Source organism: Melanostigma gelatinosum (genome assembly GCF_949748355.1).
Source record: "Melanostigma gelatinosum genome assembly, chromosome: 7".
Lineage (NCBI taxonomy): Eukaryota > Metazoa > Chordata > Actinopteri > Perciformes > Zoarcidae > Melanostigma > Melanostigma gelatinosum.
Window position 1 is genome coordinate 23,339,575 of NC_136640.1, and position 20,757 is coordinate 23,360,331.

Here is a 20,757-nt window from a genome sequence, read left to right on the forward strand (position 1 = left end):
TCATCTTCAGTCAAGCAGCGCAAGTTTGACTGATGGAAAAGCTGTTTCTGTGCTGCCGCGTATCTAAATGTTTGATTTTGACTGCTATGAATTCGGTAATGTTATTTACATGAAATAGGATCAGTCTCTTCGCAAAATAAAATAAATTCCTGCAATGTTATTAATATACTTTCGCACATATTGGTTTAAATTCATTCCAATTATTAAGTGAGTGGGGCTTTAATGAAAATGAAATCCCAGTCACGGTGGTTCTGTTGTTAATAAGACGGACAGTCAGCATGTGGAGAAGAGAATACTGTTATTGTGTAGTTCATAGTTAACATGATAAACTCTGTTGTGGCTCACATGGTCAGTTTAGGGTTGAATCCTGCAGTCGGCTCTGTTCTCCACGAGAGACTACCGGAGCTCTTTAGTTCTTGTTGTGTACTTCATCACCGGACCGTAAAAAACTCATAAATATAAAGTTTGCATTATCTTCTATCACACATGTACAGAGAGACTGAGGAGCAGAATCGCTTGTTGACTGGCGAGGTCCGGACCTCAGTAATTATTTCCTAAAAAGCCCACCATCTCCGCTTGACGCTGACAGCCATGGATGATTACAAATAAATGATATCATATATGTTTTTTTTTACAACATTTGGATCCACCAATTTGCCCGGATGGACACATTGAATAACATAATACTATGGTTATAAATTGCCTACTTACCGAATACTGAGACCTGTGGACAGACAGCAGTGCACGAACTGTATTGCATCAAACACTGCATCAATGCACCGATTAATCTAAGAGTTGATTATTGCTGTGTACACAGATAAATGAATATTAAACAGCATATAGTCAACTACTGATGCTAACGCACTCCCATCGGCCCAGATTAATTAATTAATGTATTAATTTCTTGCATACGGTCATTATATTGCCTTCACTTTTATTTTGAAATATTCTTGTTTCGGGTTACCTGCTGTGCTCTGCGTCTCGTTTTTAAGGAAAAAACTAAAAAGGGATTTGCAAAAACGAAAAACGAGAATACCATGGTATTTCCGTATTTCCGACTGAACAGTAAAACGGATGACTAAAACGTACACGGACCTTGGGGGACTTTGGTTCTTGGTTTTACCGTTTTTGAATTCAGAACGAATCCAATGATTGGATTATAAATTCATGTTATGTTAAACTAAGTGTACACACATACATCAGGTGAACAAAATGCTGCTTTTATACACATTGTTGTTTCAGTCCTCCTGTTATCGTTCTATTTCATGTTTTATGCAGACTCTGCATTTACAGTAATGATCCATAATTCCTGGGAGAGATTGAACAAAAAAAACATTGGTTTAAAAAATAAATGAAAAAAGCATGTAGAGGCTACAGGTTTTGATGTAGGTTACACATACCAGCTAAGTTGGAACTCATCATATGAACAATCATATTGTACTTTCAGGTAGCTAATTAGAATAGAGATTAGTGTGTAAATGTTGGCATGAGAGTTTGATTTCCTTTTCCATTGTCATTATTATTTTTGTACAGCTTTAGCTTCCTTGACGGTGTAACCTGTTGAACAGGCACGATGGTGAACTGCTGTGGTCTGCTCAATACAAATAAGGAACCGGGTACAGCGCTGTTTGAAAACATAAACAATTCATACATCATGTGCAAGAATGATTGTGGTGTGTGTGAATACATTTGCTTGTGTATGTTGGTCTATGTAAAGGTTTGTGTTTGAGCCTCATGGCAGGAAGTGGCTTTTACAAACATCTCTAAAACTGAAGACACAAGTTACACATTCATTCTAGAGGTGAATGATTAAATGTAGAACGACAACAAGGACAGAGAGGAGGCACTCAGTGAACTTTACAGAGCCATCAGTGAGCAACAGACAGCACACCCAGACGGCCTTCTCATCGCTGCTGGAGACTTCAACCATGCTAACCTAAAAACTGTTCTGCCTAAAATATACCAGCATGTTGATTTTCCAACCAGGGAAAACAACAAATTAGACCTAGTCTACACATCGATCAAGGGAGCGTACAAGGCGTCCCCCCTCCCCCACATTGGCCTCTCCGACCACCTCACTGTCTTGCTGGAACCGGCCTACAGAGCAAGGGTAAAGGTTACCAAACCGGTTTCAAAACAGGTACGGGTGTGGCCAGAGGACAGTACTGCTGCACTTCAGGACTGCTTTGGTACTACAGACTGGGACATGTTCAAGCAGGCAGCCACCTACAACCATCACATTAACATTCAAGAATACACAGAGACAGTCACAGGTTACATCACCAAGTGCATTGATGATGTAACTACCACCAGAGCCATCACCATCCGAGCCAACCAGAAGCCATGGCTGACAGGGGAGGTCCGCACACTGCTCAAGGCTCGCGACACCGCCTTCAGAGCTGGAGACCCAGCTGGGCTGGGAGCAGCCAGGGCTGACCTGTGCCGTGGCATCAGGAAAGCTAAACGACTGTACACCAGGAAAATCACAGGACATTTCAAAGACAGCAGGGACTCACGGAGCCTGTGGCAGGGCATTAGGACCATAACGGACTACAAACTACCGCCACAGACCTGTGACAGTCACACCTCCCTGCTTAACAACCTCAATGGCTTCTTTGCACGCTTCGAAGCACAGAACAACACACCTGCGCAGAAAACCACCCCCCCCCACCGACGACCAGGCTCTGTGCCTGTCCCCAGCCAGTGTGAGGAGCACACTGCTGAGGATTAATACCCGCAAGGCTGCGGGACCTGACAACATTCCTGGTCGTGTGCTGAGGGACTGCGCAGAGGAGCTCACGGATGTCCTCACCGACATCTTTAACACCTCCCTGAGCCAGGCTGTTGTTCCCACGTGCTTCAAGGAAACCACCATCATTCCTGTGCCGAAGAAGTCATCTCCAGCCTGCTTCAACGACTACCGCCCCGTCGCATTGACTTCTACCATCATGAAGTGCTTCGAAAGGCTGGTCATGAAGCAGATCAAATCCACCCTTCCTCCCTCCCTGGACCAGTTTCAGTTTGCTTACCGAACTAAACGGTCCACAGAGGATGCAATCTCCTCTGCTCTACACCCAGCCCTCACACACCTGGACACTAAGAACTCCTACGTCAGAATGCTGTTCATAGATTTCAGCTCAGCATTCAATACAATCATCCCCCAGCAGCTTGTGTGTAAACTTACAGACCTGGGCCTCAGCCCCTCTCTCTGCAACTGGTTGTTGGACTTCCTCACACAGAGACCACAAGCTGTTCGGGTCAACAACAACACTTCGAACACACTAACACTGAGTACGGGGGCCCCCCAAGGTTGTGTGCTCAGCCCCCTTCTCTTCACCCTGCTGACCCATGACTGTAAACCCAACTACAGCTCCAACCACATCGTGAAGTTCGCTGACGACACTACCGTGGTAGGTCTCATCAGCCACAACGATGAGACTAACTACAGGAAGGAAGTGAACCAGCTGGTCCGTTGGTGCCAAAATAACAATCTCTTCCTCAATGTGGGGAAAACAAAGGAGATTGTTGTTGACTTCAGGAGAACCCACTCCCAACCCCCCCTCCCTCTGACCATCAATGGTGCTGCTGTGGAACAGGTGAGCAGCACCAAATTCCTCGGTGTGACAATCACAGATGACCTCACCTGGAACAGCAACACCACTGCACTGGCAAAGAAGGCCCAGCAACGCCTGTACTTCATCAGGAAGCTCAAGCGAGCAGGAGCCCCCCCCCCCATCATGCTCTCATTCTACCGAGGCGCCACTGAGAGCATCCTCAGCAGCTGCATCACGCTGTGGTTCGGAAGCTGCACCGCCTCCAACCGCAAGAGCCTGCAGCGCATTGTGAACTCTGCCCAGAGGATCATCGGAGTCTCACTCCCTACACTACAGGACATTTACAACACCCGCCTCACCCGCAAAGCACTCGGCATTGCGGGTGACCCCACCCACCCCTCCAACAGCCTCTTCAGCCTCCTGCCTTCAGGGAGAAGGTTCCGCAGTCTCCGTTCGAGCTCTACCCGGCTGAGGAACAGCTTCTTCCACCAGGCGGTCAGGATGCTGAACTCTCTCCCTCCCTCTCTCCTCTCGCTCCCCCTCTCTCCTCCCTGCCATCTCTGCCATCTCTCCCCTGACCTCTCTACCCTCCCCCTCACCCACCTTTCCCCACTGCCTCAAATGGAACATACCAGGACATCTACTCCCCCTCACACCCCTTCCCTCATCCAGCACCAGTCACTTTTTCTATTTATTTATTTTAATTTTATTCTCTGCTGCTACGAACATAAACCCCCCTCACACACCCTTCCCTCATCCAGCACCAGTCACTTTTTATTCTCTGCTGCTACTTGTTAATCCTTATCTAGGCCCTTATGTTCTTAACTTTATTCTATTTTATTCTATTATATGTTATATGTTCATGTCTATATTACACTGTGGGACTGCGAGAAACGGCATTTCGAATTTTCTGTATGCATAACACATGTGGAAACTTTGACAATAAAGTGAACTTTGAACTTTGAACTTGAACTTTGAACTAGAGGTGAATGATTAAATGTAGCAATTCAGGGACTTTATTTACGTACCATCATCCATTCACAAGTATTGTCACCCACAAAACACAAAGAACTTTTCACACGGTCTGTGTTCATTGCGTGTCCTTCTGTTTCTCGCTCAGTTCCTCTGCAGAGTGTGGAGGTGGAGCTGGAGGTGAGGGACCATGTGGCGACAGTGGTCTCCACTCTGAACTATGAGAACAAGGAGGACAAACCACTAGAGGCTGTTTTTGTCTTCCCTCTGCCTGGAGATGCTGCTGTCTGTCATTTCAGTGCTAAGATTGGACAGACACACATTGTAGCTGAGGTGAAGGAGAAACAGGAGGTGAGCTGGACACTAAAGAGTTACTCACAAAGGAGCTTTAAAACACAGCAAACGTTGCTCACATGTGTCATCTGTGTTTCAGGCTCGTGAGGAGTATGACGATGCTTTGAGCTCCGGTCAGCAGGCCTTCCTGTTGGAGGAGAGTGATCAGAGTCCAGATATATTCTCTCTGAGTGTGGGCAGTCTGCCTCCAGGAGAGAGCGCTTCCATCAGGCTGGAGTACGTCACTGAGCTGGCTGTGCAGGCTGATGACGGGCTGAGGTTTTGTCTGCCTGCTGTGCTCAACCCTCGCTACCAACCTCAGGGTAGGAAAACCAGCCAACAGCTTCATCAGGAGCCCTTAAGCTTCAGCTGAGAGCGCACCACACTATACAGAGGGCTTTATTGCATCAGTCGTTGTGACGCCAGAAGTATTGTCCTGCAGAGCTGCTTTTTAAAAACTTCAGTATTTTGAAAGAGGACTGAAGTGGAAATAGTGTGTTCACACTGACTCCCAGTGTTTTCATACAAACATCCTTTTGTCTGGAAAACAAAGGGCTGAATATTCATAATGATATCCTTGCTAGCAGCATGGCCCAAGGGAATAAAATGTTAGTCATTCAATCGCTTTGTTCCCGTGAAATATCTCAACTATTGATGAAGAGTTGACGTGAAATTTGGAACAGATAATTGTGTCCCCTTCACTCTATTTCTCTGGCGTCAGCAGCAAGTCACATCTTTCAGGTTTATGACCAAATACCTGCACAACAATTGACATTCCCATCAGCCTTAGCTGTACCTGGTGTTGGTGACCATGTAGTCACCAAATGTAAGCATGCTAACAAACAACACTTGGATGGTTCAAATGGTAAACATCATACCTGCTAAATGGAAGTGTATTAGCATTGCCATTATAAGCATATTACCGTTAGCATTTAGACACGGAGCAGCGAGCTAGTTTTACGAGTAACTATTATTTAGGTTGGATATCTTCATCCCTCTACTTCCTCACTGCTGTGATTAAAGCATTTCCTTTTTTAAAGATTTTTTTATTTCCTGCATTTCCACCTTTTATTGGACAGTTTGACAGGAAACAGGAGGAGAGAGAATGTATGATGTGCAACAAAGGCTACGATGGGCTCCATGTCTGAACATTTTGACCTTGTTAACAGGGAGTGGTGGTAGTGAAGGTGGCAACGTTCAGGTGACCTCTGTTCCAGCCTCTCTGGTGCCCTACGGTCTGTCTTTCTCCGCCCGAGTGTCCTCTCCTCGTCCCGTCTCTAAAGTAGAGTCCAGCTGTCCCCTGGACCCTCTCCAGTACCTCAACACAGAGCAAACACAGGCCACGGTAGGAGAGTTCTAGTGCTGATTGCTCGAGGATATATCACAATGTTTCTATTCATGAGTGTGTTTTGTCAACTGCAGGTCAAGTTGGCTGCAGGACACAAGTTTGACAGAGATGTTGAACTGCTGATTTATTACAAAGACGCCCACCAGCCCACTGCTGTGGTGGAGGCAGGACAGGCCTCCTCCCAGCCTGGTGAGTGACCGTTAGTGAAGGTGTTTGCAAATGAAGAAAAGGTCGTTACATTCAGACTGATGCAATGAGTTAAATGTAAGTATTTCGATTTTTAAATAGCTGAGTTATATATGTTGGAATAAACGATAAAAAGCCAGATTTGTGTTCTCTTCTCTGTGTTTCAGGCACTCTGATGGGTGATCCAGCAGTGATGCTGAGCCTGTACCCTGAGTTCCCCCCGGTTGTGATGTCTTCAATCGCTTCATGTGGAGAGTTTGTCTTCTTGTTGGATCGATCTGGCAGTATGAGTGGCGCACGTATAAAGAGTGCCACGGTATTAATGATGTGTTATTTCTATCATAGAACCATTCATCGTGTCTCTCTCACACAGTGACCGTCACCATCTTTTCTCTCCTCCCTTAAGGACACTCTGCTGCTGCTGTTGAAGAGCGTACCACTAGGCTGCTATTTCAACATCTGCAGTTTTGGGTCCAGCTACGAACACATCTTCCCGTAAGTCACTCCCTCAGGTCACTCAGTCCAACAAATGCTGTTATCGCCTGTATTGTCACTTGTTGTTCATTGCTCCATGAGTTCATTGGTGTGTTTCTGGTGGCAGTAAGAGTGTAGAGTACAACCAGAAGACCATGGACGAGGCTCTGAAAAATGTTGAGGAGATGAAGGCTAATCTGGGAGGAACAGAGATCCTGAAGCCCCTCAAACATATTTACAGCCAGCCCTGCATTCCCAATCAACCTAGACAAGTAATACACACACACACACACACACACACACACACACACACACACACACACACACACACACACACACACACACAGGTGTTCAACAGGTTGTACCAATATCTCTTGTAGGTAATAGTATCATATCATTCAGTGAGAACCTACTAACAGGTTCATTCTTACCACACCTTGTTCTTTACAAAGTACCATTAACAGCACTTAAAAGCTCTCAGAAAGACATTTGGATGACTCAACACATGCTGCATGTTTGTTCTGTGTGATGTTATGTAACTCAGAGTGATGTGTGAACTCTCCTCCCTAGCTATTTGTCTTTACTGACGGAGCGGTTGGGAACACAAAAGACGTCATCAATCTGGTGAAGCACAATTCAGGTTCCCACAGGTGACGCAACAAAAATCCGCACAATTTGCAAAAGTCCCATGTTCAGATGTTGTGTGTTAAAAACAGACCTGCTGTATTGCAGGTGTTTCTCTTTTGGGATTGGGGAAGGGGCCAGCTGTGCTCTCATCAACGGGTTGGCCAAGGAAGGAGGAGGTCACGCTCAGTTCATCACGGGGACGGACAGGATGCAACCCAAAGTAAGACATCACAGCCTCTGTATCAATTTTATGAAAAATGCAATTAGGACAGACGGCACAATCAGAAATGTAAATGAATACATTTATTCAGTGCCTCTCCCAACTTTTTGTAAATAGTTTTTACTCATCAGGTGATGCAGTCGCTGCGATTTGCTCTGCAACCAGCTGTGATGGACATCTCAGTCATGTGGGATTTGCCGAAGGGAGTTTCTGTCACTGTTCTCTCTCCACCAATCACAGCACTGTTCCAGGGTCAAAGGTCACTGGTTTATGCCCAGCTCACTGGACAGGTAGGAGCAGTAACATCTGATAGTGAACTTACTTTCTGGTTAGATTTCCCTACGATGCTACGAATGGTTTCTAACTCTGATGCTTTCAGAGTTCAGAGGCCTCAGAGGGCTGTGTGACGGTGAAGTACAGTCTGGCAGGTCATCCCTCTCAGAACCAGCTTCACTTCAGTCTCAAACCTGCTGAGGACACTGGGTAAGACAGCCCTATTACGTATTGGGTCCTGTCCTTACAAATGTTGAATGTAATTATTTCGATCAAATAACACTGCAGCAAGAGGTGAGAAACATGGCACTATTTAATCAACAAATATTGCACTGATACATGGCATTCCTAAATCAATACCTGTTAGTATGCGTGTAATACTTTGCAAAGCATCTGAAGTCACATGAAACATCAGGTAACTCTTCATAACATAATAGGTTTCCAACATTTCCCAAGATGCTTTTGGTTATATTCAAATAAAATCAAGAATGCTGCATAAAAATATATAAAACACGTCAACTTGCAAATGGAAGCATGCAAACTGTGGCGATGAAAGAAACCCTGAGAATCCCTGCGGCACAGCAATATCGTGAAAGCGCTTCGTGCTGTTTCTCTACAATACATGAACCCTAAAAGAAGTAATGAGTATGTTTTTCATAAGCATCTGTGTGTAGATGTGTTAACGTCTCTCTCCTCTCTGCAGATTAACAGTCCACAGGTTGGCTGCTCGGACTCTGATTCGCTCGCTGGAGATGGAGGAGAGAGAGCGTAAAGGAGAGGAAGATGGAGGAGTGAAGAAGAAGGTGGTGGAGCTCAGTGTCCAATCAGGAGTGAGCAGTGCCTTCACTGCCTTCATTGCTGTCAACAAAGACAACAGCAAAGCTATTCAAGGACCTCTGGTGCGCAGAAATGTTCCAACACCCAGTAAGTGTTTCCAAGACAGTTAAAAACTGAAGTTACCTTCTACTAGATACGAGCTGACCATGAATGATCATGTAGAGAAGCATGGTGATGTAGTGCTTTAACATTAATGACATCACTGATCATCTACAAATCACTGTTTTCATTTGTTTTGGAGACGAGCATTTGTTTCGTGCTCACAGTGTGTTTGCGTGTGCACATCTGTTTGTATGTAAGAAGTTCAACTGCTGACTATTTGAACTGCTTGTTGTTAGTCGTTGTAATAAGCTCAGAAACCAGTAGTTTTGTTGATATTTTTTGTTTAGCTGTTGTCTTGGCTCATATCTTGACCTCATACTTTTCTTTATCTCAAAGGGATGAAGGGCTGTAGTAAGCCGATGTCCTGTGGTGTTCCTGTGATGGCTGGTAAGTCAAATTTCTCCAAAGCTGAATCGGAGTGGAGCACATATCTGTGTATTTCTACACTTTTGAGATATTTTGAACTATTTGAACTGCTTGTTGTTAGTCGTCTTAATAAGCTCAGAAACCAGTAGTTTTGTTGATATTTTTGGTTTAGCTATTGTCTCGGCTCATATCTTGACCTCATACTTTTCTTTATCTCAAAGGGATGAAGAGATGTAAGGGGCGTCAGCGTGGTCGGATGACCGGTGCTGCTCCTGTGATGGATAGTAAGTAAAACTCTCCAAAGCTGAATCGGAGTGAAACGCATGTCTGTGTATTTCTACAAATAGACTAAATGGATGGGAACAAAACAACAACAAAAACATGTATCTGGCAGAATTGCTCTGCCTGCTTATTTGTAGATGTAATGTGATGAAGTGAACGTAAAGCACGAGTTGTTTTGGCTCCAGTGTGCTTTGGTAGTCATTGACGTAAGAGACATGCGATTGCATCGTGCAGCAAGTTAGGAAGTTTGAACTGTTGTGTGTTTTCATGGAGGCATGCTTGTGCCCCACTCATATTTTTCTTTTTCTTAACACTGTAAACATTTAAATAGTTTTCTTTATCTTTTTAACCTCAAAGCTGACCCTAATCTACGTCATGACTTTGCTGTTCTCAGCTATTTTAGTACTAAATGTAAGTACACAGGGTAACTGTGATTTCCACACACAGTACTGTGTATTCCTATAAAGACAAGACAGTACATGGATAGACACGGAGCAAACAGCATGAACTCCTGTATGTAGGAGTTCTGGCAGTCCTGGACATAAGCAACATATGATTGCCCAGGACTCTCAGCAGAATCCTCGTCGCGGCTCACATTATTGAGAGCTTCCTTTAAACAGTAGAACCTTCTTCGTTACCTTGTTTTAAGATCCTTCTGGAGTTGTCATTGTCCCACATTAAAGAGACATGCCATTGGGGGACACGTTGCTTCATGGCGATGACCGCGGCCACTGGATTTATCATGAAAACAACTTCTAGGCAGACTGCTGAGAGGAATAAATAATAATGAAGGAATATTTCACCAAAATGACCAATGTGGCTCTTGTGTTTCCTTTTATACTAATACTAATACTACTATTAATAATGATTTAAATTGTTTCTTTTCTTTGTACTCTGACCCGGTTTCTGGTGCAGTGGTTTACACTTTGAGAATTTCTGCATCTCACAATTTAAGTTCCTTCCTTGTATTTGCTGTTGTTGCCTTGGTGTAATGTTTTACGTCTCCTTTTCTCTTGAAGCGATGGACAAGGGAACCACATTTGATGCTGGTGTCGTTGCATGTAGCTTAAATGGTAAATAAGGTTACTGAAGATACACCTGCTAACAACTGTTGGGTTATCACCATGTCATTTGGTACACACATTCATGTCTCCCACAGGATGAAATGCAATATGTTTGGTGATTTTCTGGCTTTAAATCCAGTGCTTTCATCAGGTCAGACATTTTATTTGACCAATACTTTGATTAATGACAAAATACTTGCAAAACTGATGACATCAGCTCGTCAGCTGTATTTTTTGTTTATAGCTAATTAGCTAGTTAGCAGGTAATGATGAAAGGTGAAGACCGATTCCAAATGACAAACAATATTATTTGGAAGGAGAAATGTGAGTCAGTGTTTTCCAGTTTAGCATGTCACGTTTCAGTTCACTCATATTTCTTTCCTGTAATATACTGCTATCTATACCTCAGTATCAAATAGGAAAACAACAAGAATAAAGACAAAACTAAAACGATTGTTCTAAATGCGTATCAGTCCAATAAACCAGAGAGATCATTTTTATCTTCTCGCTGTGATCTTTCAGCTTCCTCCTCAGAAAGCTGCTTGCCCAAACAGCCACCCAGAGACCCTTTGCTGCAGCTGGTCTCTCTCCAGAAGGCGGCTGGCTGCTGGCTGCTGGATCCAGCTCTGGCTGCTGCACTGGGAAAGACCAGCGAGGGGGTGGAAAAGCCCAAGCCTGCATCGGTGGGTTACTGTCAAATACAACAACATAGATTAACAAGGGACTTATTTGTAATGGGAAGTTTAACTTATTGAAGGTTTGTTTCTGTTTGAAAGTATTTTTCAGAAGTTATTACGTTGTTAGGAAGTCCGATTTTCCCCTTTGTGCTCTATCTTCTTTGTTCTTTTTGATTTTGTTTTGTATTCTTTGATTTGGTGAATTAGGTGAACCAGGAAGTGTGGGCCACCATTCTGGCTCTGATCTGGCTTCATGGTTTCAAGATGGATGCTCAGGAAGAGTGGGAGCTTCTGGCTATGAAGGCTGTGTCATGGCTCCGAGCTCAGAAAGGTAAAAACCATCATATTAAGTGTTAATCCGTTGTTGTTTTTACAATGTGTGCTGGTTAAAATCAGCAATTCAATCTCCTCTTCTGAAGCCTTATTTCGTATTTGTTTTTTTCAGCATCCTGTGTGACAGAGTGTGTGGAAGTAGGAAATGCTCTGTTGGGTTGCAACGTGCAGAAAGACGCCCTGGGGATCTGATGTTTTCATGAAAGTGCACTTTTCCTTCCAGACTGGTACACGGAAGCAGATTTACTCCATAACCTTTTTCTTTTCTTCAACATGAAACTCTTTACACTATTTACATTTCATCATACAATCATTCTTTTCTTGCCCAACTCCATAGAGATGGATTGACATGCACTTAAAACCTGTGATGCACGAGGCCCCCAAATGTGGGGGCTTCGAGCTTAAGGGGGGTAGCACACGTCAAAAACATGTCACATGTCGTCGAAGAAATGCACATATCGAGAGCGAATATAATGCATGTATACATCTTATACAGATTAAATTTAAAACGTCTGGGCAATGCTATCATCTAAGCCATTTTTACAAACTCCAAACACAATTCTACACAACTAATATAATCAACTGGAAGATTTACCACAATATCACGTATTTTTCGCCATGACTCGGCGAGCTGCACACTCTGCTCCAAGCTACCAAAACAAAGCTACAAGCTGACACGGACAACCGAGGTATCAGAAAGCAAGACAATTCGACACAGAATCCAGAGATATCTTCAGAATTTCTCTCCGTGAAACCAGTACAGAGCTGTGAGCAAACAAACACCGGAACAACAAACCGCTTCACCGGAAAAACATCTTAGCAGCACCTCACCTTTACACTGAATCATGAAAAGTACGGCATAATTCCTCGTTTCCTGGCTAAATACACTGTTGCTACGTATTTCCTGTCTGTTTCTCATCTAGTTCCTGGAGAAAGGGGGGTTAACCAAGCTTGTGGGACCGGGGGGGAAGGAATTTGACTTTTGGCGAATGGAATTTTATGCAGGGCGAGGAGCGTCGCGGTTTTGATTTTTACTGGCTAACGATTCTGTCAATCAAGCCCACGTTAAGCCCAATGCATTCCTGAGACTCTGACGCGTCGAACGAGGTGTCATAGTCTGAAATTGACCAATCATAGGCTGAGAAAGGCCCACATACACACAAGGAAACTGAAATTCAGACAAGAAAATCCCATGGATGACAGACAGAAACAGGCTCAGAAAGGAGTCAGGCTGTCTAAATGATGCCAAACTGCTGTATTTGGATAGATTGAACACTATTAGTGATACAACAAGTGAAATATATCGTTATATAGTATATAAAAGTACAATGGAACAGCTGGAGCAGCTGGTTCCAAAATGACAATTTTGCTTGACCTCGCGTGACCTCTCTGTACTAAAACCTCTCAAACTTTTGTTATGCTTCACTTTATCAAAGCAAATACTTGCATAGAGACTGCTGACATGTTGTGCTATGATTTGGGAGAGGTTAGGCTTTCAACTGCATTATTTCAACGAAATAATATCAATAAAAGTGCTTTCTTTTCAGGTGAACCTGAAACTTTTCAATTTGAGCTGTGTGCCATCTTCATTTACTCTTAACCAGTAACATATACACTGATTTTAGACATCTGAACAAATCTCACAAGTGTTACCTTTATTATAACATCTACATTATTCAAATAGACCTTGTAGTTAGAGAATTACAGTCTTTTTAGTATGGGTATACAATTTTCTAGCAGAGGCCTAAAAATAGGCTCCGAGCAGAAGAGGGTTCACTGAACTGTAAAAATAGGTTAATACTAATGTACTAGCCTCTAATTACCCAGTATCTGTAACTGATGGGGTGGAAATCCCTCCCTGTGTCTGAGTAACATTTTATATGTGACAATACAGCTGTCAGTGACGACGTACAATGATGATGATTAACATGTGTTCCAAATTTCAATGTACTGCAAATTATAAACGATTGATGGACTCTCTCCTCTTTGGCACAGAGTTTCTGAAAAGCTCAACCATGTTCCTCTGCTTTCCTGTTCATATTCTATGCTGAATACTGTACACAGGAATCTACTAAGCCTACAAGTGCACTCAATACAAATATGCATATCCCATCAGTCTTAATAGGCATGCCAATTAGTCTCAATTTGGTGCTGCCATTAACATGCTTACAATGTAACTTTTTATCGAAATGAAACGACAAATATGGGGTTGACTTCTGTCAATAAATAATTTCTTCTTCAAAACAAATAGAAAACTCAGCAAATGGGCTAAGATCAGTACTGTAACTATCTCCACCCCATGCTTTGTCATGAATCAAGCGCACCTCATACGCTCATGTCTGAGGAGTTACAGTCAAAGTCATTGAAGTGTTTACACACTGAAGCTTTCCGCACCTGCGAACTCCCCAAATGTGGAAATCTCAACTGCATCATTTGTGGTAGTGGGGGACTGCGTACGTGCTCTCCCCTGATAACATGTGAAATAATAAACTAATAACCTGACTCAGGGAGACAGTTGGTGGAGGAGGATTGATTGTATAAGTTAATCAAAATGTTTGATGTTGACGTCTGTGAACCAGGTCACGACTTTTATATCAATTGGGATTAGTAACTATTGTGTCTCTTTCTGCTAAACATAATAAGTTCCTGTGGCAATGTTATTAATACATCCTCACACTATGATGCTGTAACATATGAAATCCCAGTCACGGTGGTTCTGATTTTATCCCTGTCTCCTCTTTCACTGACCAGTGATGTCCTTAAAGATTTGAACGGGGTGAACAGGCCTCGTTCTGTGTCCTCCTTGAGCCAGGGAATGTCAGCAGATGGGTTCCATTGGGCTTTTTCCACGAACGCACAAAACCCTCCAGCTCCACCTGCAACACACATACAAACTTTTGGTTATTGTTGTGTACAAAATATTGTTAAAACATGAAAGCAATTAAAAAACATGTAAAACAGATTGTTTTAATTTACATTGTTTTCATCTAATGTGAATATCACTGAGTCATTCCGAGGTGATTCCATGGAGTAATCAGGACCCCTGGTTGTGGACGGGGTCTCTGTGGGCTGGCTAGTGGACACAGGCTGTTTCGGCCCATCAGAGGTCTCGGGATGTTTCGGCCGGACAGTGGACTCTGGCAAATCTGGTAGTCGGATAGAGGTCTCAGACTGATTCCGCTACTTGGTCCTGTCTGTGGGCCGGGAGCCCTGGGACTGGCTGCTAGTCTTGGGACATGCGGGCTCTTGGGACTTGAGCAAGTATAAGAAATTACCAAACAAAGTAGTTTTCTATTACCAGTAAATGTTCTGATGTCTATTAATTGTGTATCTAACTGACCTTCCAATGTCTGGCTTGCAGCAACCAGCTCAGCATCATCACCTGACCATGATGAGGGATCACACCTGGTGCTAGCCTGCTGGACAACAAATGTAAAGTTTCTATCTACATTTTGTGACGTACTCGTTTTTAATGACCAAAAGCCAAGAAACACATTTTGCAGAGGTGCATAAAATATCAGTCATTTGAACAATTTTCCTTTACTATGCTATTCTGCTCTTCATAACATATGAATAATCAGATCAACACTCACTGGCTCCTTCTCCTTGATAAACGTCCTGAACCTCTTCATCTGTACACTTGTGATGTGGGTCACTGGTGTGTTCAGCACCTCCTCACAGGACTGGAGGTCTTCTGTGTGACCTCCCTAGGAGACTGGAGACTTGTGAGAAGCTCTCTGCGTACTCAGTGAGGTAGTCCTCCACCCACTGGTTCTCCACCTTTCTCTTTCTCTGTGGGTTTGTCGAGCATGCTGGAATCATACACATCAACTGAGTACTTATATCATTAATATCACTGCACTAGAGATAATGAGTAAAGAAACTTTGCAAAGATGAATAATAAACACTGATGATAGTTTTTGTGCAAACAGATAAACATTGTATTCAAACTGCATAGCCTACAATGGTATTGATATAATAATGATAATATAACATGCTTACTGCTTCATGTAGCCCACATCGTTCACCACAAACCAGTGGAATGGAGCATTTTCATACTGGCCAAATGGAACCACCAGCTTTCCCAGCCACAGCTGACTTTCAGGGACACCCTCTGCTTGAAGGAGCTTCTCTGCGTGGACCAGAGAAGAGGTCTGGTCCAGCAGCTCCTGTGGAGGGTTGAGGAAGGCCGCTCTCTTCTCCCTGTAGTCACCGGCCTCTTTGGTCGCTCTCACTACTGACGATTCCCAGAGGCATCTGGGTTCATGAAGCAGATTATGAGGGTCACACGTACACTTGTAGAGTAACACCACAACAACAAAATATTATTGCTGTATTATAATAATAAATGACTAATCTAACAATGAACGTACAACAGGCCATTGATATCCTTTTAGCACCCAGGGAGGAAGAGGAGGAGGAAGAAGACGAGGAGGATGTGTCAGAGCAGGATGACAACTGCTAAACCCTGATTACAGATTAGATTAGAGATCTCTGAGGGAGAGTTCTTATGACGTTAATTCATATATCATATCTCATAACTCCTGAGCCTACAACACCGACTGATTCCTCTGACTGATATCTGATCAACTGTTCAGCTTCCCTTTGGATAAGTTTCATGTTTTTACTCATGGCAAAACTAAGAGTGTGCATGTCATCTCGCCAGTAAGACATCAGAAATATGGATCTTCTATTATTCCATATTCCGTATACCCGTCATAACCACAGCCTGGGAGGCAGCGCTGCCTTACAGATAACAACGGAGACAAAAAACACGCTGACAGAAGTCATTGTTGTTCTTAAATTCTCTGGTCTTTGATAATATAGATGGATAATATATACACGTTAAAGGGATTGTTCCAAATGACCAAAAGACAATTGGGCAGTATAAACAGTGATTGTTATAAATTATTATGAAGAATAAATTATTTCAGTTTTACCAGAAATACTTTAAAGCAGAGGTCTTCAACAGGGGGTCCGCGAAATGTTTGGTTGATTAGACAATTAAAAAAATAAATAATAATAATCTGTCCATTATTTTAATAGTTCAGTATTGCATGCAAGATATATTTATGCATGGCAGTGGCACTAATAGGCCACCACTCATTTTTCTTTTCCACATTTGTTTGAAATAAAAACATCAATTTGAATAGCTTGTATGCATGATTATCATGCAATTGACATGTTGATATTGGCATTGGTATCAGCTGACAAGGATGTTTATAAATGGCAGTGGCACGGCCACCCTACTCACTGTACCTTGCACATGTTTAAAATAAAAACATGAATATATGAACCTGTGTATTATTTGAATAGCTTAGTGTTGAATGTACAATAAAGAGGTATGTTTATAAATGGCACTAGGCCCAGTTTAATATGAAACACAATTTTATACAATACATATAGTCGGGGGTCCCTGCTCCATCTCTCTATCAGTTTGGGGGTCCTTGGCCTGAAAAACGTTGAAGACCCCTGCTTTAAAGTAACTGTTGTAGGTAGATTCACAACTCTAAATTCATATATCTTCAGCGTTATACTATATATTCATATAGTTACAGTTCGACTTGTCAGTAGTCGGTTCCTCAGATCCAATTAGGAGTCCGTAGTCAAACCGACCAATCATAACACGTGACTCTATAATGTATAGCTCAGAGTGATATTTAGACACACAATCCACACATTTGGTTAAACTAAATACCTCTCAATATAATGTCAGAATGTGAACACATTAGCTGGATTGAACCTGTTCTTGTTAAACTGGTCTGGATACTTTTCTCTAAAATACTCACAAACAAATATTCTGTTATCAACGTGTTATTTGCATATTGTTTTAAAAGAGTACAGTTGTTGGAATATTGTTTAAATATCTTATTGTGAGGTAACTAATGTTAGCTAGCACTAAATGTTAGGGCTAAAGATGACGTCACTTTGCTATTGTGTAAAAATAAATATATTTTGTCTTCATGCTACATTATGAACTCTACATTGTAAGAATTAAGTCGTGTCAATACTTTATCGTCAGGGTGACATGTTAGTTTTGACTTACTTCAAGCCGCCACAGCCGGTAACAAGTTACTAACAGTTAACGTTACTTAATGACACGTCCATGTTTGTCACTATCACAGTATTATAACAGTATTTAATTCAGCGTATTAAACTAACAGACCAGTGCAGTTGACAGCGTTGTATTTGTTTCTAGGTTGTGGGACACATTATAATTATTACTCCACGCTTATTCTGCTATTACAGGGTCTTAAACTTCAGTCTGGTCTGTAAATGTTATGATGACCTCACTAACAAGCTAACAGTACACATTAGAGCCGCTAGCATCCTCTATTATGACCTCACTGTTTATATTCTACTCTGAGAGTCACGTTAACGGGACGTCTTCGGTAACTTAAATAACTGATGATCGGTTGCATTGCTGTGTTGAGGCTGAAGAGGTGAAATGTGCTGTTCGCTCTCCTCCACTAGAGACACAGCTGTGTTTGTTGTCGTGAAGTGAGTTTGGAAGCGTAACAACATAACTTTTATCAACGGAACAAGTTCGTTACACGCTATTTAAGAAAGAATATACTTGTAGAAACATCATATTTATTCCAGCGTGTCTGCAAATTAGAAATTATATGTATCGTTTTTTCTACTTCCTGATTGGACTACAGCGTACCACGTGTCCGGAAAGAAACAAGAAGACGCATTTGCGAACACAAGTTAAATATAAATATCTCAAACTAAACAGCAGCAGTGGGACATTATTACTATTGTACATTGTTCTTGTTTCATATGTGATTGAAACGTTGTAGTTCAGTTCCCGACCCGTCAGTGAGGTTGACTGTGCGGACAATGACTTCCTCACCTCCGACTCGGTACCGGTATCGCTTCTCGGCCTTTTGGCTAAGATCAAGTGTAGTATCTGTTCTTATCAGTTTAATATCTGATACGTCCCCTACCCGGGGACCATATATTAAATTGATTTTTGGAATAGGGAGATGGAATAGGGGCTTGCTCCGTCCACTCCACGCATCGACCTGGTATTGCAGAACCTCCAGGAACGGTGCACCCCCTAATGTTGTTCAAAAGAAATAATATGTAGACAATATGTTGTTATGATGAATTAAAGAGGAAAGTCATGGCTTTAGTTGTGACATTAGTGTATATATTTGTCAAAGACATTGAACTGGTGAGTGAGATAAGATTGATATAGAAAGAGCTTAATTCACAGCTATGTGAGAAAGAATTTAGAAACATGAATATATATACTTACATTGATTGAATCCATTGTTAGGCTTCATAGTACTGCTCATTTTCTCTAGTGTGGTCTCACAGAAATGCTGTGTGTATATATATATATATATATATATATATATATATATATGTATATATATATATATATATATGTATATGTATATATATATGTATATGTATATATATATATGTATATGTATATGTATATATATGTATATATATGTATATATGTATGTATATGTATATATGTATATATATGTATATATATGTATATATATGTATGTATATATATGTAAATATATATATGTATATCTATATGTATATATGTATATGTATATATATAAGTATATATATATATATGTATATATGTATATATATATATGTATATATGTATATATATATATATAAGTATATATATATATATAAGTATATATATATATATACATATATATATACACATATATACATATACACATATACATACGTATATATATATATATATATATATATATATATATATATAAATATATGTATGTATATATATAATGATAATGGTTCAGATACTGAGATAAAGAATATATATATATATATATTCTTTATCTCAGTATCTGAACCATTATTATCATTATTATGATTTTGCTGTAAGCCATACACAGAGAAACCTAGTGTATATACAACCAGTTGTCAGTTCATTAAGTTGGCCTCGCTAAACCTAATGTAGTAATAAATACTTCCTTCATGAAGGAATCATCATGAGTTTTTTTCAAGGCGAGGCTTGGCCATTGCACATACCGGCTGAATTCTCTCTCTCTGAGAGAGAATCTCTCTGCGAATTTCTCAAATGTAGAAATCTCGACTGCATAATTTGTGGTAGTGGGGGACTGCGTTCGCGCTCTCCCCTGATAAACTGTTAAAAAACAAGAAAATATTAGAATTGAATAGTAATTATAAGTCAACAATGTACATCTAACTTGGAAGCATTTATTTCTTGGAAGTATTACCAAAGGAGATTGTGCCTTTAATGAGTAAAATACTTTCCTTTGATAATATTCTATTGGACTTGCACAATGCTCTGCTTGGCCTCTTTGTTGCTCCCGTGTTTTCTCACTGCAGGGAATGGACCTTAGTCAGCATATTCAGCAATATGTCCTATATACACCTGGGCCCAGTGTTTGATACTTTCTGTTTGAAATAAATCAAATCAATGAAGCGCCGATAGCAACATGTGACTCTCTTTTTTACATAAGTAGTTATAACGTAATCAGAGAAGTGAAGTGAGTTATACCCGGTGGTGGTAGCCAGATGAAAACTTGAAAAGATATGCGTTCAATCAATTTGGAAGAATCTCGGATCGTCTGGTATGACGGTCTTAAAACATATAAGAAGGCCCTCCGTGATGCCAGGCAGCCTATAACTCATTAATACAGAACAATAAGAACAACCCCAGGATTCTCTTCAGCATTCCTATTCCTACAGCTGTAAAACCTGTTGTGTTGCGAGACTGCTTTCTCGTATCCACCTTCACCAGCTGACTTTTGACAATATATCTACATCTAAACCATCTACCTGTGTTAGACCCCATTCCGACGAGGCTGCTTAAAGAAGTTTTACCTTTAGTTAGTCTGTCTTTACTAACTGATTGTTGGAAATAATCACTGCTTTGCATTCAACCCACCTAGATTAAGTGTCTCTCCAGTCCAGGCTTTACATGTGGAGCATCTTCATCTGACACCCAGGAGAGAAACGCTGTCTCTGGCGAGGAGAAGTGGCTCCATCTCCTGTTTTAATCAGGTAACCCACTGCTGTGACTACACTAATGTCTACACTGAGCTCATCTACCTCTTAAAAGTAGGGGCTATGCTTC

General features: G+C 41.6%; 1 protein-coding gene across 1 annotated transcript; it reads left to right on the top strand.

Annotated features, from left to right (window-relative positions):
* Nucleotides 1-1,531: 1,531 nt before the first annotated feature.
* Nucleotides 1,532-13,521, top strand: LOC306780251 (von Willebrand factor A domain-containing protein 5A-like). Its single transcript, XM_079272550.1, has 19 exons — nucleotides 1,532-1,616; nucleotides 4,675-4,877; nucleotides 4,960-5,182; nucleotides 6,029-6,204; nucleotides 6,282-6,396; nucleotides 6,561-6,709; nucleotides 6,800-6,888; nucleotides 6,995-7,139; nucleotides 7,438-7,517; nucleotides 7,600-7,714; nucleotides 7,846-8,004; nucleotides 8,094-8,197; nucleotides 8,691-8,911; nucleotides 9,263-9,313; nucleotides 9,514-9,576; nucleotides 10,594-10,647; nucleotides 11,161-11,321; nucleotides 11,523-11,646; nucleotides 11,761-13,521. The coding sequence occupies exons 1-19, from the start codon at nucleotides 1,574-1,576 to the stop codon at nucleotides 11,838-11,840; spliced, it is 2,355 nt and encodes a 784-aa protein (XP_079128676.1). The 5' UTR covers nucleotides 1,532-1,573; the 3' UTR covers nucleotides 11,841-13,521.
* Nucleotides 13,522-20,757: the final 7,236 nt, after the last annotated feature.